The sequence below is a fragment of the Ceratotherium simum genome, chromosome 21, assembly GCF_057802395.1.
Source record: "Ceratotherium simum simum isolate JZ-2026a chromosome 21, ASM5780239v1, whole genome shotgun sequence".
Lineage (NCBI taxonomy): Eukaryota > Metazoa > Chordata > Mammalia > Perissodactyla > Rhinocerotidae > Ceratotherium > Ceratotherium simum.
Genome location: NC_141920.1, coordinates 50,266,856 through 50,290,039, shown reverse-complemented (window position 1 = coordinate 50,290,039; position 23,184 = coordinate 50,266,856). Strand labels below are relative to the sequence as shown.

General features: G+C 53.5%; 2 protein-coding genes across 7 annotated transcripts in view; one reads left to right on the top strand and one right to left on the bottom strand.

The window, feature by feature from the left end:
* Positions 1-4,702, top strand: part of APMAP (adipocyte plasma membrane associated protein) — a 31,550-nt gene extending 26,848 nt beyond the window's left edge. For both annotated transcript variants that reach the window (XM_087445709.1, XM_014796402.2), the window contains exon 9: positions 3,535-4,702. In XM_087445709.1, the coding sequence (XP_087301835.1) occupies positions 3,535-3,744 (210 nt within the window). In that variant the 3' untranslated portion in view covers positions 3,745-4,702. The remainder of the gene's footprint in view (positions 1-3,534) is intronic.
* An 84-nt stretch (positions 4,703-4,786) lies between these two features.
* Positions 4,787-21,268, bottom strand: CST7 (cystatin F). 5 transcript variants are annotated; one of them, XR_015555672.1, is made up of 5 exons: positions 21,171-21,260; positions 13,902-18,615; positions 12,684-12,856; positions 12,375-12,605; positions 4,787-10,797 (listed from the first exon to the last, which is right to left on the bottom strand). XR_015555672.1 is itself a non-coding variant. In XM_004441930.3 (4 exons), the coding sequence occupies exons 1-4, from the start codon at positions 21,238-21,240 to the stop codon at positions 9,854-9,856; spliced, it is 438 nt and encodes a 145-aa protein (XP_004441987.1). In that variant the 5' UTR covers positions 21,241-21,268; the 3' UTR covers positions 4,787-9,853. The 5 variants fall into 5 exon arrangements, 3 of the variants coding, with proteins under 3 accessions (XP_004441987.1, XP_087301836.1, XP_087301837.1); XR_015555673.1 differs by lacking the exon at positions 12,375-12,605; XM_004441930.3 differs by lacking the exons at positions 12,375-12,605; positions 13,902-18,615 and having other exon boundaries at positions 4,787-9,931; positions 10,564-10,680; positions 21,171-21,268.
* Positions 21,269-23,184: the final 1,916 nt, after the last annotated feature.

Sequence of the window (23,184 nt, the reverse complement as noted above, 5' to 3'; positions counted from 1 at the left end):
TCAGACTTAGAAAAGTAGCGAGAAGGGTACAAAGAACTTGTTTCCTTGAACTATCTGCAAGTTGCTGACCTGAAAACCAATCACCCTCAGATGCTTTAGCGTGCTTTTCTTACAACAAGGACATTCTCCCTCATGACCACCCTTCAAAACAGGAAATTTACATGGATATATTGCGACTGTCCAATCCACAGACCCCTTCAGGTTTCTCCAGTTGCCTCAGTGATGTCCTTCATGCAGGGGACTCCACCCAGGGTGAGGCATGGCCTTTGGTTGTCACGTCTCTGTTCTCCTTCAGTCTGGAGCAGCTCTCAGTGTTGATCTCTTTGAGGATTGCAGGTGGTTATGCTGCAGAGTGCCCCTCGGTTTGGGTTGTCTGCTGTTTCTCATGGTCAGATTCAGTTGTGTGTCTCTGGCAGGAAGTCCACGGAAGCGAAGTGTCCTCAGTACGTCCTGTCAGCAGGGGCATGCTGTCAACTTTGTCCAGTGCTGGTGGTGGCAGCATTGGCCATCTGATTTAGTGGTGAATGCCAGGCTTCTCCACTGTGAAGGCACTCTTTTTCCATTTGTAATTAATTAGTATTTTGTGGGGAGGTACTTTTTAACTAAGTAAATATCAGTATGATATCTTGGTTGCCTATTTTATTCAGTGGGTTATAATCTGTTACTATCATTATTTATCTTGATGCTCAAATTGTCCAGCTGTGGCCAGTGGGAGCCCCTTCAGTGTGGCTCCTCGACCTTCGGACAAGTCCCTATCATTCTTGGAGTGACTCCTGGCTTTCTGGCACCACACATTATTCAGGCTCGTCTTGTATTTTCTCTGCCCCAGCTCTGGAATCAACCACTTCCCCAAGGAGCCCTGGTTCCTTCTAGAGGAGATCTGGTGCTAAGTGTGCTCATTGCTTTTGGGGTGTCGCTGCTCCCAGGCCCCCTCAATGGACAAAGCCGGGGAATATATGCATTTGTATTCATTCATATATACATGAATACAACATACATACACATGTTTGCAGCTACATTTATCTATCTGTCATCTGTTTATTTAAAGTAATGCTGGTATCTCTCCTTCCAGTCCCAGACCACAGGATTTATTCTAGTTTTCTTCCCCTTACAAATATGGTACTTCCTTCTCTAATAGCGAGAAACCTGGATCCCATTATCCTTCACACCTATTTGATCAGATTGCTTAAGTGTCACCAATGTGTAGCCATTGTCCCCTGTCACATGGCCCCTGCTAGGGCTCTAGCACCCCACACTGGGCCGCCTTCTTCCTTCCACATGCAGGGGCCTGCCTTTCCCCCTAAGGGCTCTGATACCTACACCAAGCTGTTCCCCAGGTAAACAGTCTCCTCGCCCTGCTTGGGCTCTCACAGCCCGTGCCAGGCCGCCCACTCCGGGGACACTGTCACACCCTTCTTGGGCTCTCACAGCCCATGCCAGGCTGCCCACTGCGGGGACACCATCTTGCCCTTGGACTCTGACACCCTACTCCGTGCCGCTGCCTGCTCCCTTCCCCCAGTGTGGGCTCAGACTGACTCCCTGGTCTGGGCCACTGGGGTTCCCCCACCCTCTGCACGCACCTACCCTGCTCAGCCCACAAGCTGCTTCTTGATTGAATTGTTGGGAGGGGAGTGATGTAGTACAGAGAATGTTCTGAGAAGGTACCTGCGGCTGCTGTGTGGAAAGCTTTCTGTAGCAGGCTCCACTGGTGTGGGGACCTGGTGTGGAGGTGGCTGCAGCAGCCAGGAGAGGGGGTGGGGCAGAGCCCAGGGTGGGGGTGGTATATACACAGCAGATGACAAGACCCTGTGGTACTTGGCTTGCAGGCCTTAGACAGACAGGAGTCAAACGTGAGGGCCGGGTTCCTGGCATCAGTAGCTGGTGTCGGGCCCTTTCTCCTGAGCTGGGGAGTCTTGGATTTGAAGGGCTGTTAGAAACCCTGGGTGGAGATGGGTCCCAGGCAGTGAGGAATTTAGCACTGGGGTTGGAAATTGAGGGGGAGATTTGAGAGCTTTCTGGGAAAGTGACTAAAACTGAGAGGGGATGAGATCTCTTAGGGATCAGATAAAGCAGAGAGGGAGGACCTAGGACTGAAGGGAGGTGGCATTTCATGGGTCGTGGGAAGCCTTATGGAATATTTTGAGCTATAATGCAACTTTGATACATCACTGTAAAACCTTCTTGAACACAGTCAAATTTTTCATTTGGTCATTTCCAATGACTAGGAGACATTATTCATTGAACATTTGGAATTGTTTGGTTATTTTCTCTTACAGTAAAAGGTAGAAATCTGCCTGTTAATTTTCACTCATTGGTCTTATGCAGTGGCATACTTTGTCATCATTTCCAGCCTGGAGTCTTTCTGCTCTGCTGGAAATTGTGTATCTCACGATGTGGGTTCTCTGCTTAAAACCCTTCACTAGCCCTGTGTGCCCCTTGCCTAGCTGAGCCAGGGGCTCCTGGAGGGTGCGCTGCTCAGCATGGAGGTGTTCCCTCCCTTTCTAGCTGCTTCACGGAGAGCTGCCTTGTCTCATGGGGCAGGGACACGTTCATTTAACCTGCCCGGGTATTTTTTCCTTAATGTGAACCACTCTCAAATCTCCATCATTTGTACCTTGCACATTTGAAATATTTGAAACCTAATCAGAGGGCGTGGCATTTATTCTAGTTAGGCTGTACTGGTTTTATTCTAGTTAGGCTGTACGAGTTTTAACCTGGCATTCTGGGCTTGACGTCACTCTAGGCCTTGATGTGCTGTGTCTTCCTCGATTGTGATTTGTGCTTCTCTGTGGTCAGCCAGGTCATCCAGAGAGGCGCCAGTGTTGCGGGTCTGGGGGGCATTGCCACGAGGACTGTTAGATAGCTGCTGTCTTTGTGCTGGGCTAGCCTTGCATCTTTGGATGCAAGTGACAGGAGGCTCCCTGGCATGGTCTGCACAGGGGGTGGGGAGGCCTGCGGTGGGGCAGGCCCTGTGTGCTGGGAGCCGGGAGCTGGTTTAACCTGGCTTTGCCTTATGTGGCTTCCCTGTCACTGGAGGAGCTGGGCCCTTACTAAGTGGTGAGGGACTGTGGGGTCTGTTAAAAATAAAATTGAACTGAGTAAATGTCAAAGAGCTTATTGGCTTTGTTCAATGATTCATGAATTGGACAGCATCCAATCCAGCAGACAGAAAGGAGTTCCAAAGCTGTACAAGGCAAGAGACTTTATAGGCAGACAGGAGCAGGATCAAGGATGGTATTCTAGGCAGAGAAGCGGGTTGGTGACTGCAGGTCCCTTTCCTTCAGGGGATGGCAGGGGTCTGTCAGGCAGATCACCTACCTGGTGCAGATCAGGCAGTTGCTGATTGACTGGTTTAAGATTCCATTTCTGGGAGAGCTGAAACTGTAATTAAGTTAAGTCTCGGTTTGGTGTCGTGGGGCTTAGCATAAGCGACTCCATTTTGGGCCTGTTGTCTTGTTTTTAACAGGTCAGATCTGCTCATGTCATTCTCTCAGTCAGAAGGTAAACTCTTCTTGCACTGTGCTTGCTTTCCAGCTGTTTAGTCAGGAGACGGTGATGAAGTTTGTGCCACGGTACAGCCTCGTCCTAGAACTCAGCGACAGTGGGGCGTTCCAGAGAAGCCTGCATGATCCCGACGGGCAGGTGGTCACCTACCTCAGCGAAGTGCACGAGCAGGACGGGCATCTGTACCTGGGCTCCTTCAGGTCCCCTTTCCTCTGCAGACTCAGCCTCCAGTCTGTGTAGCAGCCCCAACCGCAGCTGTGCCAGAGTCGTCACACTGGGCACCACACCTGGTCCAGGAGGCGCCATGGACACAGCCCTGCTCATCTGCCCTGCTGGTCCTGGAATTGTGGTGCAACTTTGCAGGTGTGTGGGTCCTGGCAGGACACCCCTCCAACCTGGGTCTGACTTTGCATTTACAGGGAAGCATAACATCTGCCGTAGGGAAGATAAGTCCACGTAAAGCCATTTTCTCTTTAAAAAAACCTTCTAAGTACAGTAATTCTCTAGGACTTGGGAGACTTCATACACTTTAACAGGCCTCAGGATTTGGGGATAGAGCAGTAGATGAGCTGTCCGGGGATCTTGTTTCTGCTGTTGGCTCTGTCCTGCCAGCTTCATGTCTTTACTCTTCATTTTAATGAAGTAAAACCTTTCTTTGGGGGAGGGACGTGGGAAGGACAAGGAGAGCTCAGTGCATAAGTGCTTGAGGCCAGTGGGCACAGCTGTGCCAGTGAAGACGTCAGAACTGTGTTCTCCAGAGCTGTGCAGGACACGGGCCCTGGGTCCATGGGCGCTCCCTTCCATAGCTCCCATTACCAGCCTCCCTCCCTACCAGAAGGTTTTCCTGAGTCCCCATCAACACTGAAAGGCAAGGACCTCAGTAAGTGCGTAGGAAAAGCATGTTGATTCCGAGGACTCACTGGGTTTCTCTCTGTGAGCAACCTACCACATGCATTGACGGATCCAATGGCTGGGCACCGCAGGGGTGAATTTAGGGAAGTCCTCTTTGCACACCTTGGTTCCTCACATCTAGACCCACAGACGTGAATAGTTCACGTTAATGTCATCTTTGCTTGACTGTCACAAGCCTGAAGTTGCTGTATATCCTGAGAAATATGTCTGCACACTGGTCCTGATTTTATCAGGGAGACCCGTGTAATAATAATGATTAAATTGATTTTTCTGCTGATTAACCTTTTTTGATGGTGTTGCCTGGGAGTTTCTGCTCTACTTTAATATAATTATTTTAACAGTGACTGAAATTTGATTCTGTCGAGTGTTGACACACGGATTGTTTTTGTTTAGGTCTTGTTTTAGGGACGAGCAGTCCCTCTGATTTGCTCAGGACCTCTTCCAGGCCGCTGCCTCTGGCGTGCCTCCCGGTGTTGATGCATTCTTGGGCAAGGTGATACACACTGCTCTCCTGTTTTCCAGCCTACGAAATGGGGCTAATATCTCTTCCTCTCTTTCCTGGGTGTTTATGAGAATGCACAAGAGATTGTGTCTGGAATTGTTTTTAATAATCTGACAAACACAATATTTTAAACAGGTAATGATATTAAAATTCGAAGAGGTTTGACAGCCTTGGTAAAATCTGAACCATTTGTGACTTGTTTCACTGGCTGGCTGGCAGCAACCCCTTTGCTCCCTTTCCCAGCGGCAGATGTGCTGGTCCAGCCTCATTTTAGGGGAGGAGTCAGATCTGGTGGTTGCTCAGGGCTGGCTTTGTGTGCAGCAGTCGTAAGACAGTCACATGGGCTTCCGTTTGGTAGACGTGACCCACGTTGTGTCAGACGAACAACTTCGTATTGTTTCGATAACTTGGTAGGAAAGAAATTGCGTGGTGATTATTAAATACTTTTTAACAGATAATGGTGTGCCCCATATATCGAGTATACAGGAATATAAGGTAAAACCTGATCATTCTGCCATAAAAAACAATTTAAATGTGCTGAGCCTATATAAGTTGACTTCTTGATTGAGAACAGAAGGCTTTGCTTTTAGTGCTTAATTTTTGCCGATACAAAGAAGCTGGTAAATTGCTTTTCACAGTTTTCAGCAAAGGAGTCTTGATTTTGACTCAGATGTTGATTTTCTGTCTCAAAGTGTCATTTCCTGTGTTTTATCTGGTAATTTGCCATGGTGAGGTACAAAATATAGCCTCATTAGGTTTAAATATGTGATATGCTTTTGTTGTAGACATAAAACAGATTTGCTCTAATGTGAATTACTAACGTGCTTTTGAAATTAAATCAAGTGATTCATTCATTTGTGCTTCTTTATTATCTATTACAAGAACTCCATCAGAATTCAGTCTTTGCCCTTTATAGGACAGAGGTCCCATTTTGAGATTTTTATCATCAACATACACTTGCAGAGAGGTCTTTAGTTTTGAAAGTGTTTTCATGTACACCAACCTTGTAATGATGCAAGGACATATGGCCTTGTTTTACAGATGGGAACTGAGGCTGGGGGAGGGGAGTGATGTGCCCAGAGTCACAGCTGATCCAGCACCCATGCTGTGACTGCAGAATCTGCTGGGGAAGCTGGGACATGAGGAGGAGGCAGGGTGGCATTCCCAGGACCGGGATCTGTGATGGCCACTGCCCAGTCCAGGGGTCAGACCTTGGCTGCACATCCGAGTCCTCTGGGATGCCCGGGTGTCTGGAGCAGCCCGGGCATCAGTGTAGTTTACAGCTTCACAAGGGCCCCTGTGGGCAGGTGGGACATTCATCACAGCCTGGGCCCACCAGCAGCCTAAAGGGGCTAGGCTGGGCAGACGTCAGGAGCAGCGGGCAGTGGAGCTGATCCCTGAGAGTCTGTGTACCGCTGGTGAGGAGGTGTGGAGGGGGAGGCCGGGGAAAAGCTCTAAACACTCGGGCAGGGCTGTCTGTTAGAATTTTGGCTGGTTTTGGTCAGTTGGAGATCTTGAACAAAAGTGTTTCTTCTTTTTGGTCATAATTCTGGTATGTCTTAGAATCCTGGGTACTTAACTTTACATTTTCTCAGTGACAATGACATTAGATGATGGCACAGCTTCCCTCTGTCAGAATCATTCGCTCTAGTATGAGTAAAGCTGATAGTTTTTTTTAAAAAACAGATAAAATTGCGAGCCAGCCCTGATGGCCTACTGGTTAAAGTTTGGCGTGCTCACTGTTTCAACGGCCCAGGTTCGTTCCCCGCTCGTGGAACCACACCACCTGTCTGCCAGTTGCCATGCTGTGGTGGTGGCTCACATAGAAGAAGTAAAAGGATTTACAACTAGGATATACAACCATGTGCTGGGGCTTTGGGGAGAAAAAACAAAACAAAACAGGTAAAATTGGGTTGGCAATACAGGACTTCAAGTCATCACTGGTTGACATTTGTTACCTGCGGTAAGTTACGCCATCTCCATGTGGGTGTTTTGTTTCTTTCATTTGAGTCTACTGCGTGGCTCTCTGGCACTTCCTTCTCAGGTGGGCTTTAGTGTACTGAGTGTGGAGAGAACCATCTTTCACAGTGGTCGAAGTCATGATGAGACAAGCTAATGGATTTGGCACAGTCAAGTTAGCACAGTGCCTGTGGGCCTGCTCTTCGGTCAGCTGGAACAAATGTCCACGGTAGTTTGGTTGGTAGATACGTCTCTGCAGAAGGCAAAGGTACGCCCGCTGCAGGCTTCCAGAAATTAGGGTAGCCTCACACTGGCTTGCCACCCGGCCCCTTTCCTCCTGGTGTCACCGTAGCTGGTTTGAGTGAGTTGAGGACGAGCCTTTTTTTCTGTGAGGGATAATCCATAAAACAGACTAGGAATAATAAAACAGTGGACTATTAAAAAGTAGAGCTCCTGTCACCTGGAGGTCATGCCCTGAGGGCCCCACGTAAAGAAAGTTTGCAGAAGCCTGAGGTTGGGGGCCACACGGCCAACTGGCTTCTGCAGTGGCTAGTTTGCCTTAGTTATAAGATTTCTCTTTGTTTACTTTAACGGAAAGGATAAATACCTGGCTTCAAATGATCTGAAAATTGTGGGTATAGGTTGATGTTCAAACCTGCGAGTTTTGAGATTAGGATTTGAGGCTTCCTCCTCCCTCCCTTCTGGAGGGAAGGTTAGCCCTGGCTCCTGGCTGGGCAAAGGGGGAGTTCAAACGCAGCTCAGAGTAGGGGTGCTGTGAGGCTGCCCTCCCCAACGAATGGAATGAATGGAATGCATTCGTTCCATTTCTGACCTCCGCCTGTGAGGCCAGGTGGGCTGGATGCATCTGGAGGCCTAAGTATTTTGGAGAAGCCTGACTTTGATGTGCTCTGGTCCGTATTTAAATGTAATTGAGGGTGGATGGGAGCTCAGAGCATGGGGGCTTCCTCTTCTCTTGCTGCATCATCTTGCATAGGTCATGTAGGCCCCATCCAGCTGTGTCTGAGGCCCTGTCTGGCTCTGAGACTCTGTCACTCCAGGTGTGCCTGCCATCTTGTTAATGTATGGGGTCAACAGCGCTAGGTGAACTCGTTTATCTTCATGAAAGGATGGCTTTCAGGGGCTTTCAGAATCAGCGAATAAATTAAATGTCTGTGGCATGGTTGCCACCGCTGTCACTGAATTAAATGACCTGAAGGAGGCAAGTCAAGGCAGCAAAAATGAATGAGGATTTGGAATTACAGTTACTCTCATCACTGAAGGATGCCAAAGGTAATTCATTTTGGTTGTTCACATTGATTATGTTTACTACAGTGTGCTCAATTGCCATACATATTTAATGCAGATTTTCTGTTTCCTATGAATTATCAAGTCCATATTTTCTAAAGGCGACAACGTATGTTGTACTGATCCGTAGTCTGAAGAGGGACTGGAGAGGACAAAGTCCCAAGTGAGTGGCCCTTGCATTCGCACTGGTCTTACCGGCACAGGGTATCTGGGCTCTTCTCTCCTCTGAGGGAAGCTCCTGGGCTTCTCCTCTGTGGTTCAGCCTTGCACTGCTTCCAAACAAGTGCAAACTCTGTCTTCTCCAGGGACCTTCTAGCTCAGCAGTCTCCTCCTTCCCCAGGGTTCCCAGCACAGCATGTCCATCCTTAACCTTGTTTTTCTTTCGTAGGTGGGGCTACGGGGAGGTTCTCCTTCTCCTGGGTGGGTCTGTGGGGGGTTCTCCCTCTCCTGGACAGGTCTGTGGGAGGGGGTGCTCCCTCTCCTGGGTGGGTCTGTGGGAGGATGTTCCCTCTCCTGGGTGGGTCTGTGGGGGTTCTCCCTCTCCTGGGTGGATCTGTAGGAGGATGCTCCCTCTCCTGGGTGGGTCTGTGGGAGGATGCTCCCTCTCCTGGGTGGGTCTGTGGAAGGATGCTCCCTTTCCTGAGTGGGCTTATGAGGGGTTCTCCCTCTCCTGGGTGGGGCTGTGGGGGGTGCTCCCTCTCTTGGATGGGTCTGTGGGGGGTGCTCCCTCTCTTGGATGGATTTTTGGGGCAGGCTCCCTCTCCTGGCTGGGTCTGGAGGGGTGGTCCCAGCACCGTCCCACCCCATCTGTCCCAACTATACATATGTTTAGCCTCAAAGGCAGCAGAGAGAACTTGGGTCCTCAAAGGCAGCAGAGAGAACTTGGGTGGATGGCCACCAATCAGAAGAAAGCCCAGCTGGTGGGTGAGTGCCCTCTGAGGTGGGATGCTGCTGGCTCTGCCGGTTCAGGATGTGGATACAGGCTGGCCTGTTTCCGGCTGCCTTGGTCTTGGATCCATTTTAGGTAGCAGCTAACGGCTGGAAAAGCTTCCGAGGGCTTTATGGAAGTAACTGAGACTAGTCAGACCACTCAGTGAGGGAGACTCCTCACAGTGTTCACCTCACCTTCCTGACTCTCCCTTTAATAGGTAGAGCAACAGCCATTGCTTTGAGATGGTCAGTTCTTTGTTCACATTTATTCATAACTTTATTCATCCACGAAAGGTCAAGATGCTCAATAGCAGACGTGTCCCCCGCCCAGTGCTGTAATGATTACTCAGACGTGAGGATGGATCTCTGGGCTTTCATCAGCAAGCTTGAGACCACAGGGTAATCGAGTGGGAGGGGGCTCCCTCAGGGGTCAAGAACCCGAATAATTCCCGTTGGAGGACTCAGTCCCATATGTTTAGACCCTGAATCAGGTGCACAGCATCAGTAAAATTCATTAAGTTTAGAAGAAAATGCAATCTATTTAATCTAGTCACGGGGCGGTGGCTTCTGTCCCAGCTATTCTGCCATGAACCCACGGGCACTTCCATTCTGCTCACTCATGAGATACTATTTCCGAAGGCCCAGAGGGTCTGTGACAGCCGGGAACGGAGCTGGGACTGAGGGCAATAAAGAGCACAGGTGATGCGTGATCATCCCAGCTGCAGTCTTGCTGAGAGGAAGTCAGTGACAAAGGAGAACAGGCACCTCGAACCTCTGGAGCCAAGGGATGACCCAGACTTCAGAGTAGCAGCTCAGAGTCTGAAACAAAGAGGGGCACCTGAGAACTGCCCTGCCTGTCACAGGGGCCGCCCTCCTGATGTACCCTGCAGAGGCCAGTGGCCCGTGCTGCTACCTGTGGGGCAGTGTGTGCGTGTATGCACATGTGTGCATATGTGTACGTGTGCATTTTCTTTACTGAGGAGTTCTCTCCCTGCCCCGCGTTTTTTCAAACCTACAGGAAAGCTGAAAGAATAATTCAAGAATATATACTTTTCACCTATATTTATGATTAAATTTGTCACATTTGCTCTCCATGTATGTGTACGTGTGTATATATATTTAATTTCTTATATACATATATACACGATTTCTTATATATATAAGCTCTTTGTTGGCTCGAACCTCCCCCACCCCAAACCCACAGCATTTATCGCCTGGACATGTGCCTCTTGGAGCGAGGGGGCAGGGTGGGTTGTTGGCAGCGTTCTCTGGGAGTCTGCCCTCTGTTCTCCCGGGTCTGTGGGCACTGCACCGGGCTGGGAGTCCCGGTCTCCTCAGCAGTGAGAGGGGAACTGGCGGAGAAGTGACCAATGGGTTCTTCCCAAAGGCCTGGAGGGGTGGGGCCGGGATGGCAGCGAGCGGGTCTGAGGAAGACAGACCCCTTTGTTTACCCGCTTTAAGGTGCCGTTGGTTTGGAAGTCGCAGTTGTCCAGACTAGGGTGCTTGGTTTTCTTGCAGGTGGTTCTGCCAATTTCCACGTCGAGCATGTACCTCAGGCCTGTCACTATCTACAGAGAACAGCGGGCCCAACAGGGGTTATTTGGTCCAGCACGGAAGGGAAGGGCAGATCCTCCAGCAGCAGGAGGCAGCATGAAGACAGGTGGTAAAGATGCCCAGCTGTGCCCCTAAAAAGGGAGTGAGCGGTGTGGAGGGAATATCTAGAACTTACCAGAAGAGCTCTGGGAAGGAAGCCACCACTTGGAGCCCAGACCCCTCCCTGTCCCTTCCTTATTCACTCATCTTCTCATTCCTGCTCACGTGCCAGCTCTCTGTTCGTGTGCCAGCTCTCTGTGGAGGCTGGCGTGACATTTGGGCGGGCTGAGGGTTTGTGTGTTGGGGAGGGGGCGCAGCCTGGGCATAGCTCTGCAAAGGGCAAGAACACGGCAGGCGGGGTGGAGAATGGCAAGAACATACCTCTGGACGAGAGGTGGGCTTTGTGTCTTGTCCTAGGATGTCTCCTTCCTGCCCAGAACTCTCCATCAGGGGGCACATCAGACTGGGGTTGCCCGGCCCCCAGCCAAAGATGAAGTCCTACCGCCACCCCACCCCCGCCCCCGTGCCCTAACCACCACCCTCGGTCTGTGCTGACTGCTAGCCCTGCCCTGGGTGGCAACGGTGGGTTTGTTTTTGTTTTCAGTTTCAAAATAGCCCTTCTCCACTTGAACATGGGACCAACCTAGGTCATTCTCCTCATTTGTGGTCTCAGAGGAGTTGGAGAAAAATTCCTCAGTTTTTAGTCTCAGTCCCACCAAGTACTAAGTGAAATAAAGTCGTTCCCAACATCACTGAGGGTCAACTTCCCGTCCTCCCTCACAAAGCCCTTGTGCCTCGGTCGGGCACAGAGCATCTCATCCTTGCAGCCCTCCTGCAGGAGGGGGAGAGCCTGCGAGCAGAGACCCCATGGTCCTTGGGGCTGAGCCCTTGAGGTGATGACACTTTGGCTCTTTCCGTGGAAAGCCTTATAAAGCCCATCCCACACAAGACTGCCTTTCTACAACATGCTCTTCTAAGTGTAAAAACATACTGCTCTTAAATAGTTTGCAATTGCCAAAAAGCATAAAGATTATAAACATCGCCTGTAATCCTGTGACGGGGGGGGGGTAACCTTTCGAACATGTCAACACCGTTAGCCACTGCAGCCTCTCCTTCCGTGCTCCACTGCATATCCACGCGAGTGTGTGGGTCCTGTCCCAAGCCAGCCTCCACAGCAATGAATGTGACACTTGCTGTTGAATGGCTGCACGCTATCCCTGGGTTTAGCAAAAGGCAGGGACCGCCGGGTAGCCACCTCCTGATCCCACCTCCTCACTGCTCTGCATCCCATAGCCTGCACTGACCCTGTGTTGTCGGGGAGAGAGGTGACAAGGCCTGCTCTGCCCCCTAGGGTCCCCCTAGGAGGGAGAGTGCCACCCTCTGTAAGAGGTCACTGAGGAGGTGTGGACTTCCCAGTGTGTGCAACTTCACAGGCGTGACATTTGGGCGGGCTGAGGGTTTGTGTGTTGGGGAGGGGGCGCAGCCTGGGCATAGCTCTGCAAAGGGCAAGAACACGGCAGGCGGGGTGGAGAATGGCAAGAAGTCCTGTGGGGCTGTGGTGCAGGCGGGGGCGGGGCAGAGCAGGCAGCTCTGAGGGACCGGGCCCAGCTCCAGGGTTCACACCTTCCTCAGTTTGGCTCCTCCCCTGCGGCCTTCAGCCCCCACCTACAGTAGCCTGTTCAGCTCCTGCCCTCCTCGGTCCCAGTCCTGTTGTGCTGTGGGCCACTGGCCTGGTGGCTCTGCCCAGGAGAAGCGTGGTATACGTAAGAGGCTCCGGGCCTTTGTGCTCCACTCTGGGTGACACTGGTTTTGGCTGCTCACAGGCTATTTGTGGCTGCTGCTGTCAGCCTCCTGGCCCGGGTCTGTGTTCTGGATGGTCCGGGCACTAGACAGGTGGGCCCTGGTAAGATAGGAGGCGCTACAGCCTGGCGTCCTAGGGGTGTCCCCCAGACGCAGGAGGCAGAAGCCAGACCCTCACCTGGACCAGGGCTCTGCTGATGTGGGACTCCTTGAAGAGGAAGATGTCGTCTGTGCAGTTGTTGAACCTTTCAACACTGTGTCTGGCCGCTTTGAGGACTCCTGCATCATTGGTCTTGATTGTTTTGGGAAATCCTGGCTTCACATCTGAGTTAAGGATCTGGGAACAAAAATCTGAGAGAGAAACACAGAACCAGACAAGAACAATGCTGTTAGCAGGGCCCTCGGTCCAGGAGTCACACCTCATGCCTTGGTGCAGTTTTCCTCCCTGCTCCCAATGTGGCCTCCTGCCCACCCACCCCTGCCTGTCCACCCCTCACCCCAACAGTGCATTTGCTGTGCATACCCATGGTTACACATACGTAGAGCTGAGGACCATGTGCAGTGGGTGCTACAATGATGGATAAGATGTAGTCCCCGTCCCCCTGTCCCTGCTCACACAGCCCCTTTCAGGACCCAGGGTTATTTCCAACATGTGTTAAAGAAAACCTGAACACATCCCCAGGTGGTGGAGCCTCTGGACAAGATGCAGCCTCAAGGTATTAGGAGAGGTCGCCGCAGCTGGCCTTCAAGGCTGCCATCTGGCCCCGACGACTCAGCTTTGTCCCCAAGAAGTGGACCATGAGGAAGTGCCCAAAGGCCCGTCCTGCCTTCTCACTTCTAAGGAGGCTGCTGCCATCCTCCACCTCAGTTCCAGGGCAGCCCACCCAGAGGGGCCCCCACTTCCAGAGAACCCTGCTCCCCCAGGGCCTCCACTCCCCGAGGGCCCCTGCTCCCAGAGGACCCCCGCTCCCTGAGGGCCCCCGCTCCCTGACGACCCTGCTCCCCAGCAGCGCCATAGCACCTGGTGCCCTGCATGTGCTGCCTCCTGCCATGCTGTTTGGGGTACAAGTCTGTGGATGGGGGCCAGGCCTGGGCGACTTCATCCCACACAGCTCCACTACAGAGTGGGCACTCAGTGGAGGAGGGACAGATGGCTGGATTTCTTCCATCCTTCCATGCTCTTCCTGCTCCAAGGAGGCCCCAATTTGGATAAAAGATGGCGGAAGCAACATGAGGGATTCTCTCCCAACAGTCATGTCACCCAGCATCCGACAGAGCCGGGCAGAACAGGAACCCCATACCTCTCCTCTGCTCTCCATGTCATCCACTCCCAGCTCCACAGAAGCAGAGCCCGGGCAGACCCGAGACCCCTCCCTGAAGAAGCCCTGGACCTCACCCCATCGTCCAGCTCGCTCACAGGCGCGTGCCGGGCCCCGTCTGAGTCCTTGTCCTTGTCCTGCAGGCTCAGGGACGCAGAGGCTCCCGCGGCCTGGAGCTCACGTTCCACATGGAAACAGGCAAGAGAAACATCAGAGCAGCAGGAGAGGCGGGACAGGAACCGTCGGGGTCTGTCTGCGGGAACGAGGGTCAGGCTGTGCCATCTGCGCAGATCCTGACGGGGTCTGAGAGCAAGCAGTGGCGTCCGAAGCCTCAGGGGACCAGAGTGCCGAGAGTGAGGCCGGGCCTTGCGTGGGTGTTTGCTAATTCAAGTTATGAACTTTGGATTTTATTATAAAGAAAATAGGATACCAAAAGCCCCACAGACTCTGTGTAGCAACAACTATGGCAGCCTTTTCTGGTTGATGGCTCGTGAGTGACTGGACTTTAGGATTCTCCATGTTTCTCAATTTTTCTACAATGGCCATGGACTACCTGTATATTCAAATAACAAAAAGTTTAAAGCTTTGGGGAAAAATCTAAATAAATTGAGGAGACAAAGAGAATGGGGAAGAGCGTTTTTGGATTTGTAAGCTGCTTCTCTTTACTAAGAATTTCCCCTAGATTCTCCTGAAATATTGGTGTGCCAGAGATGATCCAGAGCTGAGCTGTCCCACAAGGCAGGCACCGGCCAAGTCTGCTGTTTTATTACATAAGTTAAATGGAAGGTAAGGTTCAGCTCCTCAGTGGCACGTGGCCCTGTCTGGTGTAGAGAGGGATGTTGCATCCTTGCAGAGGGTCCCACTGGACTGCACTGCCCTGGAGAACTGCTCTGCTTCCCGTGGCCATGACGCGGGGGAGCAGCTGTGGCACAGGCCTCTGCGTTCAGTCAGGGAGGCCGGGTTTAGCTCATCTGTGGAGGTGCCACAGCAGCAGGTCGTGGAAACCCGGAGCCTGTGGGCAGCAGTGGCACTAACCAGACAGGCTTCCAGGCTTAGAGAACGGACAGCAAGGAGATCCCTGTCCCCTCCCCCTCCTCACTGGCAGCCTCTGCTGAGCCTGGAGATCCAGGTGTGTTTGGGTTGTAGACACGTACTGTCTGGGAAGATAACGGTGGCAAGGGATTCCAGCTTTCAGGGACTGAGACCCAGCTGGCTCCCTGGGTTGTGAAGAAATGTGAGTGGTAGGCAGGAAAACAGCAGCACGAACTGACAGGGCGCACGGCTTTAACAGAAGTGTTATTCCCATGGAATGTCCCACTGGGGACAAGCAATCCCCTGTTCACGAGGACTGACAGAAGGGAGCTGAGAGGAATTAGGGGCTGGCAATCAGGGCGGGTGGGCTAGCTAGGGTGGGCACAGGAAGCCTGAACTGCGGGAGGATTTGCCCCCAGCAGGATGGCGCTATGTGCCTGCTCTGGCCTGCTGGTAAGGGCTGCGCCTTAGAGCCCTGGGGGGCTGCAGCCTTGGGAGGAGAGAGGTGACAGCTTTATAGATGGGTGCAGGGTCTCTGAAGCAGACTGTCCATATGGTCCCAGGGTGGGGTCAGTCTCTCGGGGAGGGGCCTGGGTGACACGAGTGACAGAACAGGGTGAGATGAGAGGCCCTGCCAGGGTGTAAGATCTTACCAGCTTAGAGAGCAGGGTTCCAGAGGAGGCCATTTCCACCCTCACATGAGGTCTGCCCTCCCTAGAACCTGGACATCTGACCCCCCTGCCCCGAGTGCGAAAGCCAGGACAGTGGGGCATCTGGCTGGCCCATGCACCGCGTAGCCCACTGCCGGTCTCCTCTCCCCTGTGGGCAGTGCAGCAGAAGGAGTGCTGGGAGGGGACTGAGGAGGCATGGGTCCAGCTAAGTTCTGCAACCCTGAGGGGCGTCCCACCATCGGGGGAGGGCTGGCACTGCCTGACCAAGCAGGACCACCTGGCCAACGGGTCTTCCCCAGCTGGTTCCCTGGGCTGGAAGGCAAAAACGTCAGGACCAAGCTCACGGTTCCTTTGTGAGGCTCCCTATGCTTTAGCACCCTGAAGAACCTGGCCCTCTGTCCCCCCTGAAACTAGCACATCACTGGGGCCCTTCCCAACATAGAGGTAAGGCCATCTGCTGGTCTGCATTTTCCCCATAGCTTTGTCCCCACAACCATCCTCTGGGATTTCCTTTGCAATAATCCAGCCCTCGTATGACCTCCCCACAGAAGCTGGGCTGAAACCTTCACTCAAGGTCTCTGAAGATGGAAATAAGGAAAAGCGCCAGCAGCCGGGTTAGTCGGGCTGGGTTAGCCCTGGAATCTGCATTTCCCCAGACTCCCCAGGTGGCTCTGACCCAGGTGGCACTGGGAGGTCTCCTGGTGCCAAGCGTACTGATGCTAACTTGGGGGGACCGGGCCTTACTGACGACAGGAAGCTGAGTGTGGATTTCAGTCTTAACAAAAAATGTTTTGGAAAACAGCTTGGTTTCTGCCCATCACTGTAGTCTGAACAGCTAAGAGAGAAGCCACCTTTGTGGACAGATCGAGCCTTCAGTGTATTGTTGTTAGAGATTAGAGGACCGCCTCCCCGACCCCATGGATTAATATGGCTATTTTTCTTTGTTATAAATTGCATTTATTGCTTTTACTGATTATAAGCTTACCTATTTTGGGTAGGAAATTTGTAAAATACAGAATAGTATAACAAAAACATTAGAAATCCTTGTCAATATCGCATAGGTAACCACTGTTAACTGTTTTTTTAAAAAAACAGATTAATTTAATTTCACTTGAATTTAACAGAATTAAAAAAATGAAGTGAAACTAGGTTACAGGGAACCTCAAATGAATGTGCTTCCAAACATGTGAGGTCAGTTCCTAAGCGATTTCGGTACAGTTACAAAAAGGTTATGAAAAATATCGAAGTTGGTTTACTTTTATTTAACTACATGTTTCCTAAAATGTAGGCTTCACCTCAGTAAAGCCTCATCAGCACAGGTATCTAAACAAACAAGGAAGGCTCCATTTCTAATTTTAAACAAGTTTAAAGGTCAAACCTATTTTTAGGATGGTTCTTCAGGAGAAGTCAACAGGGAAGGCTGATCATGAGGAAATCAGCGTCCCAAAGGGGCAGGTCTCCTTCAGGGACGAGAGCGCTGAGCACATGGAGGGGGCCCTGCCCAGCCCCTCCCACCCCTCAGTGGGGCCTCCCTGTCCTCAGGCACCAGGATCTGGGGTTTGTGCCCGCAGCTGAAGTCTGGGGGCGAGGCGAGTGCGAGCTGTTCTCTGAAGGCCCCTCTGCTTCCCCTTCTTCTCACTCTTCTGCAGGGGCGTGCATGTCCCCATCCTTCAGGTGAGGAAACTGAGGCCTCAAAGGAGTGCAGGGCGGGTTTAAACTCAGGTTGAACTCATTCCAGAGATCACGCTCTTGTTTACTCATTAGAGAAGTGTTTCTTGTAGGTGCTGTGGGCAATGCTAAGATGACTCAGAGACAGGAGGAAGGGAGCGCACAGTCCACAAGAGGAGGCGGCCCGTGGACTCAGCGGGGCAGGTTCCAGGAGTGACTCTAACCTGCCTGCACGTGCGTACAGAGAGCTGAGGGAGGGCGGCTGGGGGACCAGTTAGAAAGCAGCGGAGACGACCGAGGTGAGGGGGCAAGAGAGCTGAGCGTGGAGGCAGAAGTGACAGGACTCAGTGGGAGGCTGGGTGTGGGGCCAATGGGGGCCCCGTGACTCAGAGTGGTGGCATGGTGACGGCCTGGGTGACGTGAACAGAGAGGCAATCAGTAGAGGAGTGGCTGTGTGAGAAGAAACAGAAAACTCTTCTGCACAGGAACAGTGCTGGGGTGGGGACAGGACAGGCAGCTCAGAAAGGAGTGAAGGACTGCCAATGAGCGGGACTCCCTCCCTCCCCGCCCGCCCCAGGCCGGCCTACCCGGGAGAGCCCACAGAGAAGACATCAGGGCCCCAGGGCCGGAAATGCAGCGCTGAGCCCTCCGGGGGGAGGGACGTGAGCCACACACAGCCATGTCTACCGCCAGTGGGAAGCCCTCTGGGAACAGAGAAGATGGAGGTGGGTAAACCCCGACAGGGGTGGCCAGGATGGCTCTGTGAGGAAGGAGAGAAGACGCAGGAATTCGCTCCCCAGTGCAGACGCTGCTGGACCAGCCCTGGAGGCGGGACTCTCCACAAAGGACCCCTCTACTGCTCTTAGGGAAGAAACAGCTCTTTAGCTGGTCTTGAAAAAAATGACTCTGATGGCAAGAGATTGGGAGGTCAGTGGACTTGGAGGGAATTTAGGATGACAGCGGTGCTGAGCCAGGCACTGAGCAGGGTACAACCTGCCTGCGATGGAGGTGCCGCCCCCTGGACGCACAGGTGTGACCATAGAGGAGACAGCACAGGGGAGATGCAAGATGCTGAAGGAATTGGAGGGAGGACAGCTGAATTCCAGCGGGTGTAGACCCCTCCCTGGGCTCGTGCATATTGGTGTCCTCAGGCAACAGGCCCGGTAGAGCTGGCACTAAGACCGAAAATGTAGGGGGAATCAGCTACAGGAGGGAGTCTGCAGATCTCCCCGCCCTGCCAGAGAACAGCACCGCAGGGAGCTGCAGGGACCAGGACGACTGATCCGGGGGTGGGGGGGGCTCCTCCGCTGTTCCGAGCCCTGCACCGATGGATTCTCTGGGCCATCCTCTTCTGTAAAATCACCCCTAGTCCTCTTCAACATTCCATGATTCAAAGAAGTCTAGGGTCACCGGCCTCTCCCTGGTGATCAGAATGGGAAGCAAAGCTTCAAGCAAACATTTTGATATCTCTCCCTTAAAAATGTAAGTTTTCCATCTAAATCACAAATGATTTCTACTCTAACATCCTGTCCTGTTCCTGCTCCACCTCCACACCCCCTTCTTCAGAACTGTAACACTGGTCCCCCGATTCCTGTGCCGGGCTCTGCGGCCCACCTCTGAGGGCTCTGACCCACGTCCTCTATGAGTGGAGTACTTCATTTACAGACCGGCTAGACTCTTCATGAAAACATCTCTGAGTTTAAATCACATCTGCAGTTGAACAGGTGACTCCAGGGCTTGGGGACACAGTAGGAGCCAGAGTGTTAGTTGCAGCAACAGTTAACTGTTTCTATGCAGATTAAAGAGAATATAATCTGCCCTCCACTTACCACTGAGCCTACAGGCAACTGTCGAATAAGAGGTGTGGGACAAGGACTTCACAGTCAACTGACAAAGAACAGTTGGTAAAATAATCCAGTAGCAAGTGTTTTTGGTAAACATCCCTTAATTTACTTTTCTGAAAAACTATGGCACGCTGTCCTGTGCATGTCCCATAGGAGGGCACTAGAACCTAGGACACTGGCTGTCAGTCCACAGATTGAAGCCAGGCCCTCTAGAAAGGGCCCCTGCCCCCTCCAACCTGCCCCACCCCACAGGGGCCCCACCCCATGAGCTGCCCTGCTGGGGAATTCCTGCATATGGAAGAGAAAGGGGGTGCTCAGGGGAGGCTGGGGTTCCTGCCACCTTCCTCTTTCAGGAGTGTTCTAGATGTGGAGGGAGGCGGAGGAAACCCCAGCTTGTGAAACCATCCCCTAGACGGGAGCCAGGGTGCCCAAGAGCCAAACACTGCCGGTCCCTGCTGGTGCCCCTCCGCACGTCAGCTGGGTGCGCCTTCCCCTGGGGAGCGGCACTTGCCCTTCCCCAAGCAGCGCCAGAGTCATGGAGCCCTTGTCGTGGGCAGGTGCTGGGACTCTGGGGGAGGGCCTGTCGGCCGGCTCCTGGAGCTCACCGTCTAGAGGGCCGTGCCTCAGGACCGGGGTGGTGGGCAGTGAATGACAAGCCCAGAGGTGCTGGTGTGCACTGTCTGCTCACCTGGAGATGTCGCCCTGCGCCCCTCTCACACAACACCAAAACTCAGTGACTCGGTTGTTGCCATTAATTCTATGGGGCCACACCCACCCAGCTGTGTTCTGGGGGTTCAAGTAAGCACCTCCTTTCGAGGGCACACAATCCCGTACTGTCCCAGCTTTGCTCGGTGAGGAAACTGAGGCAGGCAGAAGGAACTTAGGAACACAACTGACAGTAAGTACAAATGATTACATCCCAGCACGGCTGGGATGCTGTCTCCACATCCCCCCAGCAGACCCCTCACGGAGGTTTTGAGAAGGAGTGCGCTTCTCTGGTTGGAATACCCAGCTTCTTCCCCTGGCTTGTCCCCTCAGACGAGCACTAAGGGAGGGGCACAGGAAAACAGTGGTGTCCCATCAGGACAGGGCCAGGAGGAGAGGGCCTTATGAGGCTGGCAAGAGGGGTCGGGGCTGCCCGCTGTGAGCTAAGAACGATGCTCAGGCAGAGGAAGGAGGCAGGGTGTCCTGCCCCATGGCCCCTGAGCAGCACCCACTCGAGCTGGTCCCGGGACCTGAGGCAATGTCACCACAAGAGGGTGTGACCCCCTCCACGACCGAAAAGCTGGAGCTGTCCCCTTGCCACTGGTCATGCTTGAACACCTTCCACCTGGTCACCTGTGACCAGGCTCCAGCCCCCTTCCCATGAGGGAGGAGGGCAGAAACCAGCCACCTGCACTGTCCCCACTTGCTGGGCAGTGGGCTGTGACTTGAGCAGGTCACTTCAGCCCTCTGGCACCAGCTTCCTCGTTGGTTGAACGAGGTGGGGAAGGGGTCCTCCCAGTCTCCACCAGCATCCGTGGCGGATGCTTCTGGTGCTGGGAGGGCATCAGCGGCCACGTGTGGGGAGCAGGTGCTCACTGGCTGTGTGACATGGGCAAGTCACCTAACTTCACTGTGCCTCAGCTTCCCAGCGCACAGACAGCATCTCCCTTCCTTGCCTTCCCTGCCAGCGCTGGCCTGGCAGGAAGGAAGAAAGTGTCTAATCCTTAGGGTCCCTGGAGCCAAGGCACAGGACAGCAGCCTGAGGCAAGAGGAACGAGCCCTCAGATAGAAGCAGCCTAACCATCATCTCCCTGCGCTGGGTCCCTGCGGAGAGACCCTGGGGGCCTCCCTCAGGGGGGCTGTTCTCAGGTCGCTGTGCAGAACCGGGAGTGGCAGGGGACAGAACACGTTTCCCTCGTCCCCACGCGGTCCCCAGACCCCCACCCCTGCTCCCCGCAGGCAGCCGAAGCAGGACGAGGACCCCCTGGAGCCGGCGGGTCGGGGATGGCCGGCGGGTCGGGGATGGCCTGCGCTCCGGCGGGGAGGAGGCTCCAGGCTCCTGGCTCCCGGCGTCGGCCAGTCTCGGGACAGCGCCCGGGGCCGCCGGGGCCCCAGTCCGGGCGGGGGCGCGAGGGGACACTCTTACCTCGGGAAGGGCCTCCCGTGCTGCTCCAGACCAGGCCGCAGAGGGCGAGCAGCGCCCTGGCCGGCCGCATGGCTGCGCGAGGCAGGTCTGCGCTGGGGCCGGCCTGCAGGGCGCGGGGCTGCGCCCCGGGCGCAGTGCTGGGGCCCCGCCCTCCTACCGCCGGCCGGCGGGGGCTGGCGGCCCTGGGCTCGCGGGGGAGGCGGGCTGGTTTCTTGCTGAATCATTTTGACCAGAAGCTCCTCACCTCTACATTTATCGGCTACAAAGTCAACCGCTTCCTTTATAAAAGTTTCCAAACAGCGGTTCTTTGCAGGGGGAGGAGGAAGAAAAATAAGACCGTGAACAAAACCCCTTGCGATGTTCTACCCTCGAAACACACATGGGACAGACGTTACGTTAAAAAAACCGGCAGAGATTTTCAGAAGCAGCATAACTTGGGTTTCCTTCTCCAAACCGTCCGCTTCTCAGGCCCCAGATACGGGTCTGTGTGGCCCGGGCAGGAGACTGTGGTCTGCCGGTGTGAGGGGCATCCTCAGGGAAGTGGGCAGGAAAGCTGGGTGCAGACTGCAGTTTCAGAAGATGTACATCCGCTCGTCAGTGCACACCCTCCCTTGGGGCGATTTCTGCCCCTGGAATGGAGAGAGAGCAGTGTTTGCTGGTTAACGGACTGATTGTCTCCCATCTTAGGCTCCAAGCTGGCACAGGAAGAGAGGGACCAGTGTGTGGCCCAGAGGCCCTGGTGCCCTGGCAGAGTCTTCTCTACACCCAGCCCAGCGAGTGGGAGTGGGCGCTCTGGAGCCAGATAGTTTGTTGGAATCCAGCTCTGCCTTTTAACATCTGGGTGACTTTAGGTGGGGGACACCCTCTCTGTGCCTCAGTTTCCCCCTGATAGGGCTATGGTGAGGATGTGGGGACTCCCTCAATGTAAATGCTCAAGGCTGGGATAGAGCAAGCTGTTTGGTCTTAGCTTCAGGGCGGTTTGTGCACCCTCCTGACTTCGGGGTTACAGAGGAGGGAGGAAGGATGCCAAGCCTCGAGGCTCCCAGGCGGTCTGGGCCCGCCGACTCTCTGAACCAGGAGCCGCACTTGAACACCTCTAGTGGAAGCTCTGCCCCAAGGGGCTCCTGTGGGGTCGTACTGGATTTCAGACAGGGATGTCTGGGTTTGTGTGGCCTGGACAAGCCACATACACTTTTGGGGCCTCTAGGGTTCCTGGCTACTCAGAGACTGGTTGTTAGGACTGCTGTCAGCGCAGGCGTGGCAGACGGTGGCATCCGATAAACAGTGGCTGTGACCGCCCCATGTTCTGCTGGACCTGCTCTGCCAGTGCCGGGATGCTCACACTTTGGCAGTCATGGGCTGTGAGACGAGGGCTCCAGGGTGGTGTCTCTTCCACAGGCTCTGTGCCTTGATCACTGTGGCACGGCTAGGATTCGTCCCCAGCAGGGGTCTGGGCTGGAGGAGAGGCGGGGTGCCACGGCCTTGGTGTCCCTGCCCAGTGCAGGGGCAGGTGATCATTACTGCTTGCTGTTAGCATTGTGGGTTTTCCCGCTTTCAGAGGCACTGGGTGAAGCTCAGAGGGCTTTTGAGACTTGCCCCAGTCACTGCATCTTCTCTGGGGCTTGGCCCATCCATCTGTGAATGTGGGTGATGGTCAGCATCGCCTCCCCCAAGCCTGTGGGGTGAACAAGGGCACAAGGAGGCCCTCATTAAGTCACAAAGGGCCTTAGGAAGGAGCTGTTACAACAGCATTGTTACAGGGTTCCCCAGGGGAAGGTATGCACGTGCACGTGTGTGTGCATGGTGTTTCTGTGCAGATGTGTGTCTGCATCTCTCTGTGTCTCTGTGTGTGTGTGTGTGTGTGTCCAGGAATCTGTCTTTGTTTCTGTTGTTATGTGTGTCTAAGTGTGAATGTGTGTATGTTTCTCAGTGTGTACGAAATGTATGTATGTGTTTATGTGCATATGTGTGTAAGTATGTGTGTTTGTGTACGTATGCTGTGATGGTTAATTTT

Coding starts and splice junctions, on each gene's coding strand:
- CST7 (XM_087445710.1), bottom strand. CDS start 21,240: ATGCGGCCGGCCAGGGCGCTGCTCGCCCTCTGCGGCCTGGTCTGGAGC. Junction 12,857..21,170: donor CACGGGAGGCCCTTCCCGAG/GTAAGAGTGTCC, acceptor TTTCTCTCTCAG/ATTTTTGTTCCCAGATCCTT. Junction 10,681..12,683: donor TCAGCAGAGCCCTGGTCCAG/GTGAGGGTCTGG, acceptor TGTTCTCTGTAG/ATAGTGACAGGCCTGAGGTA.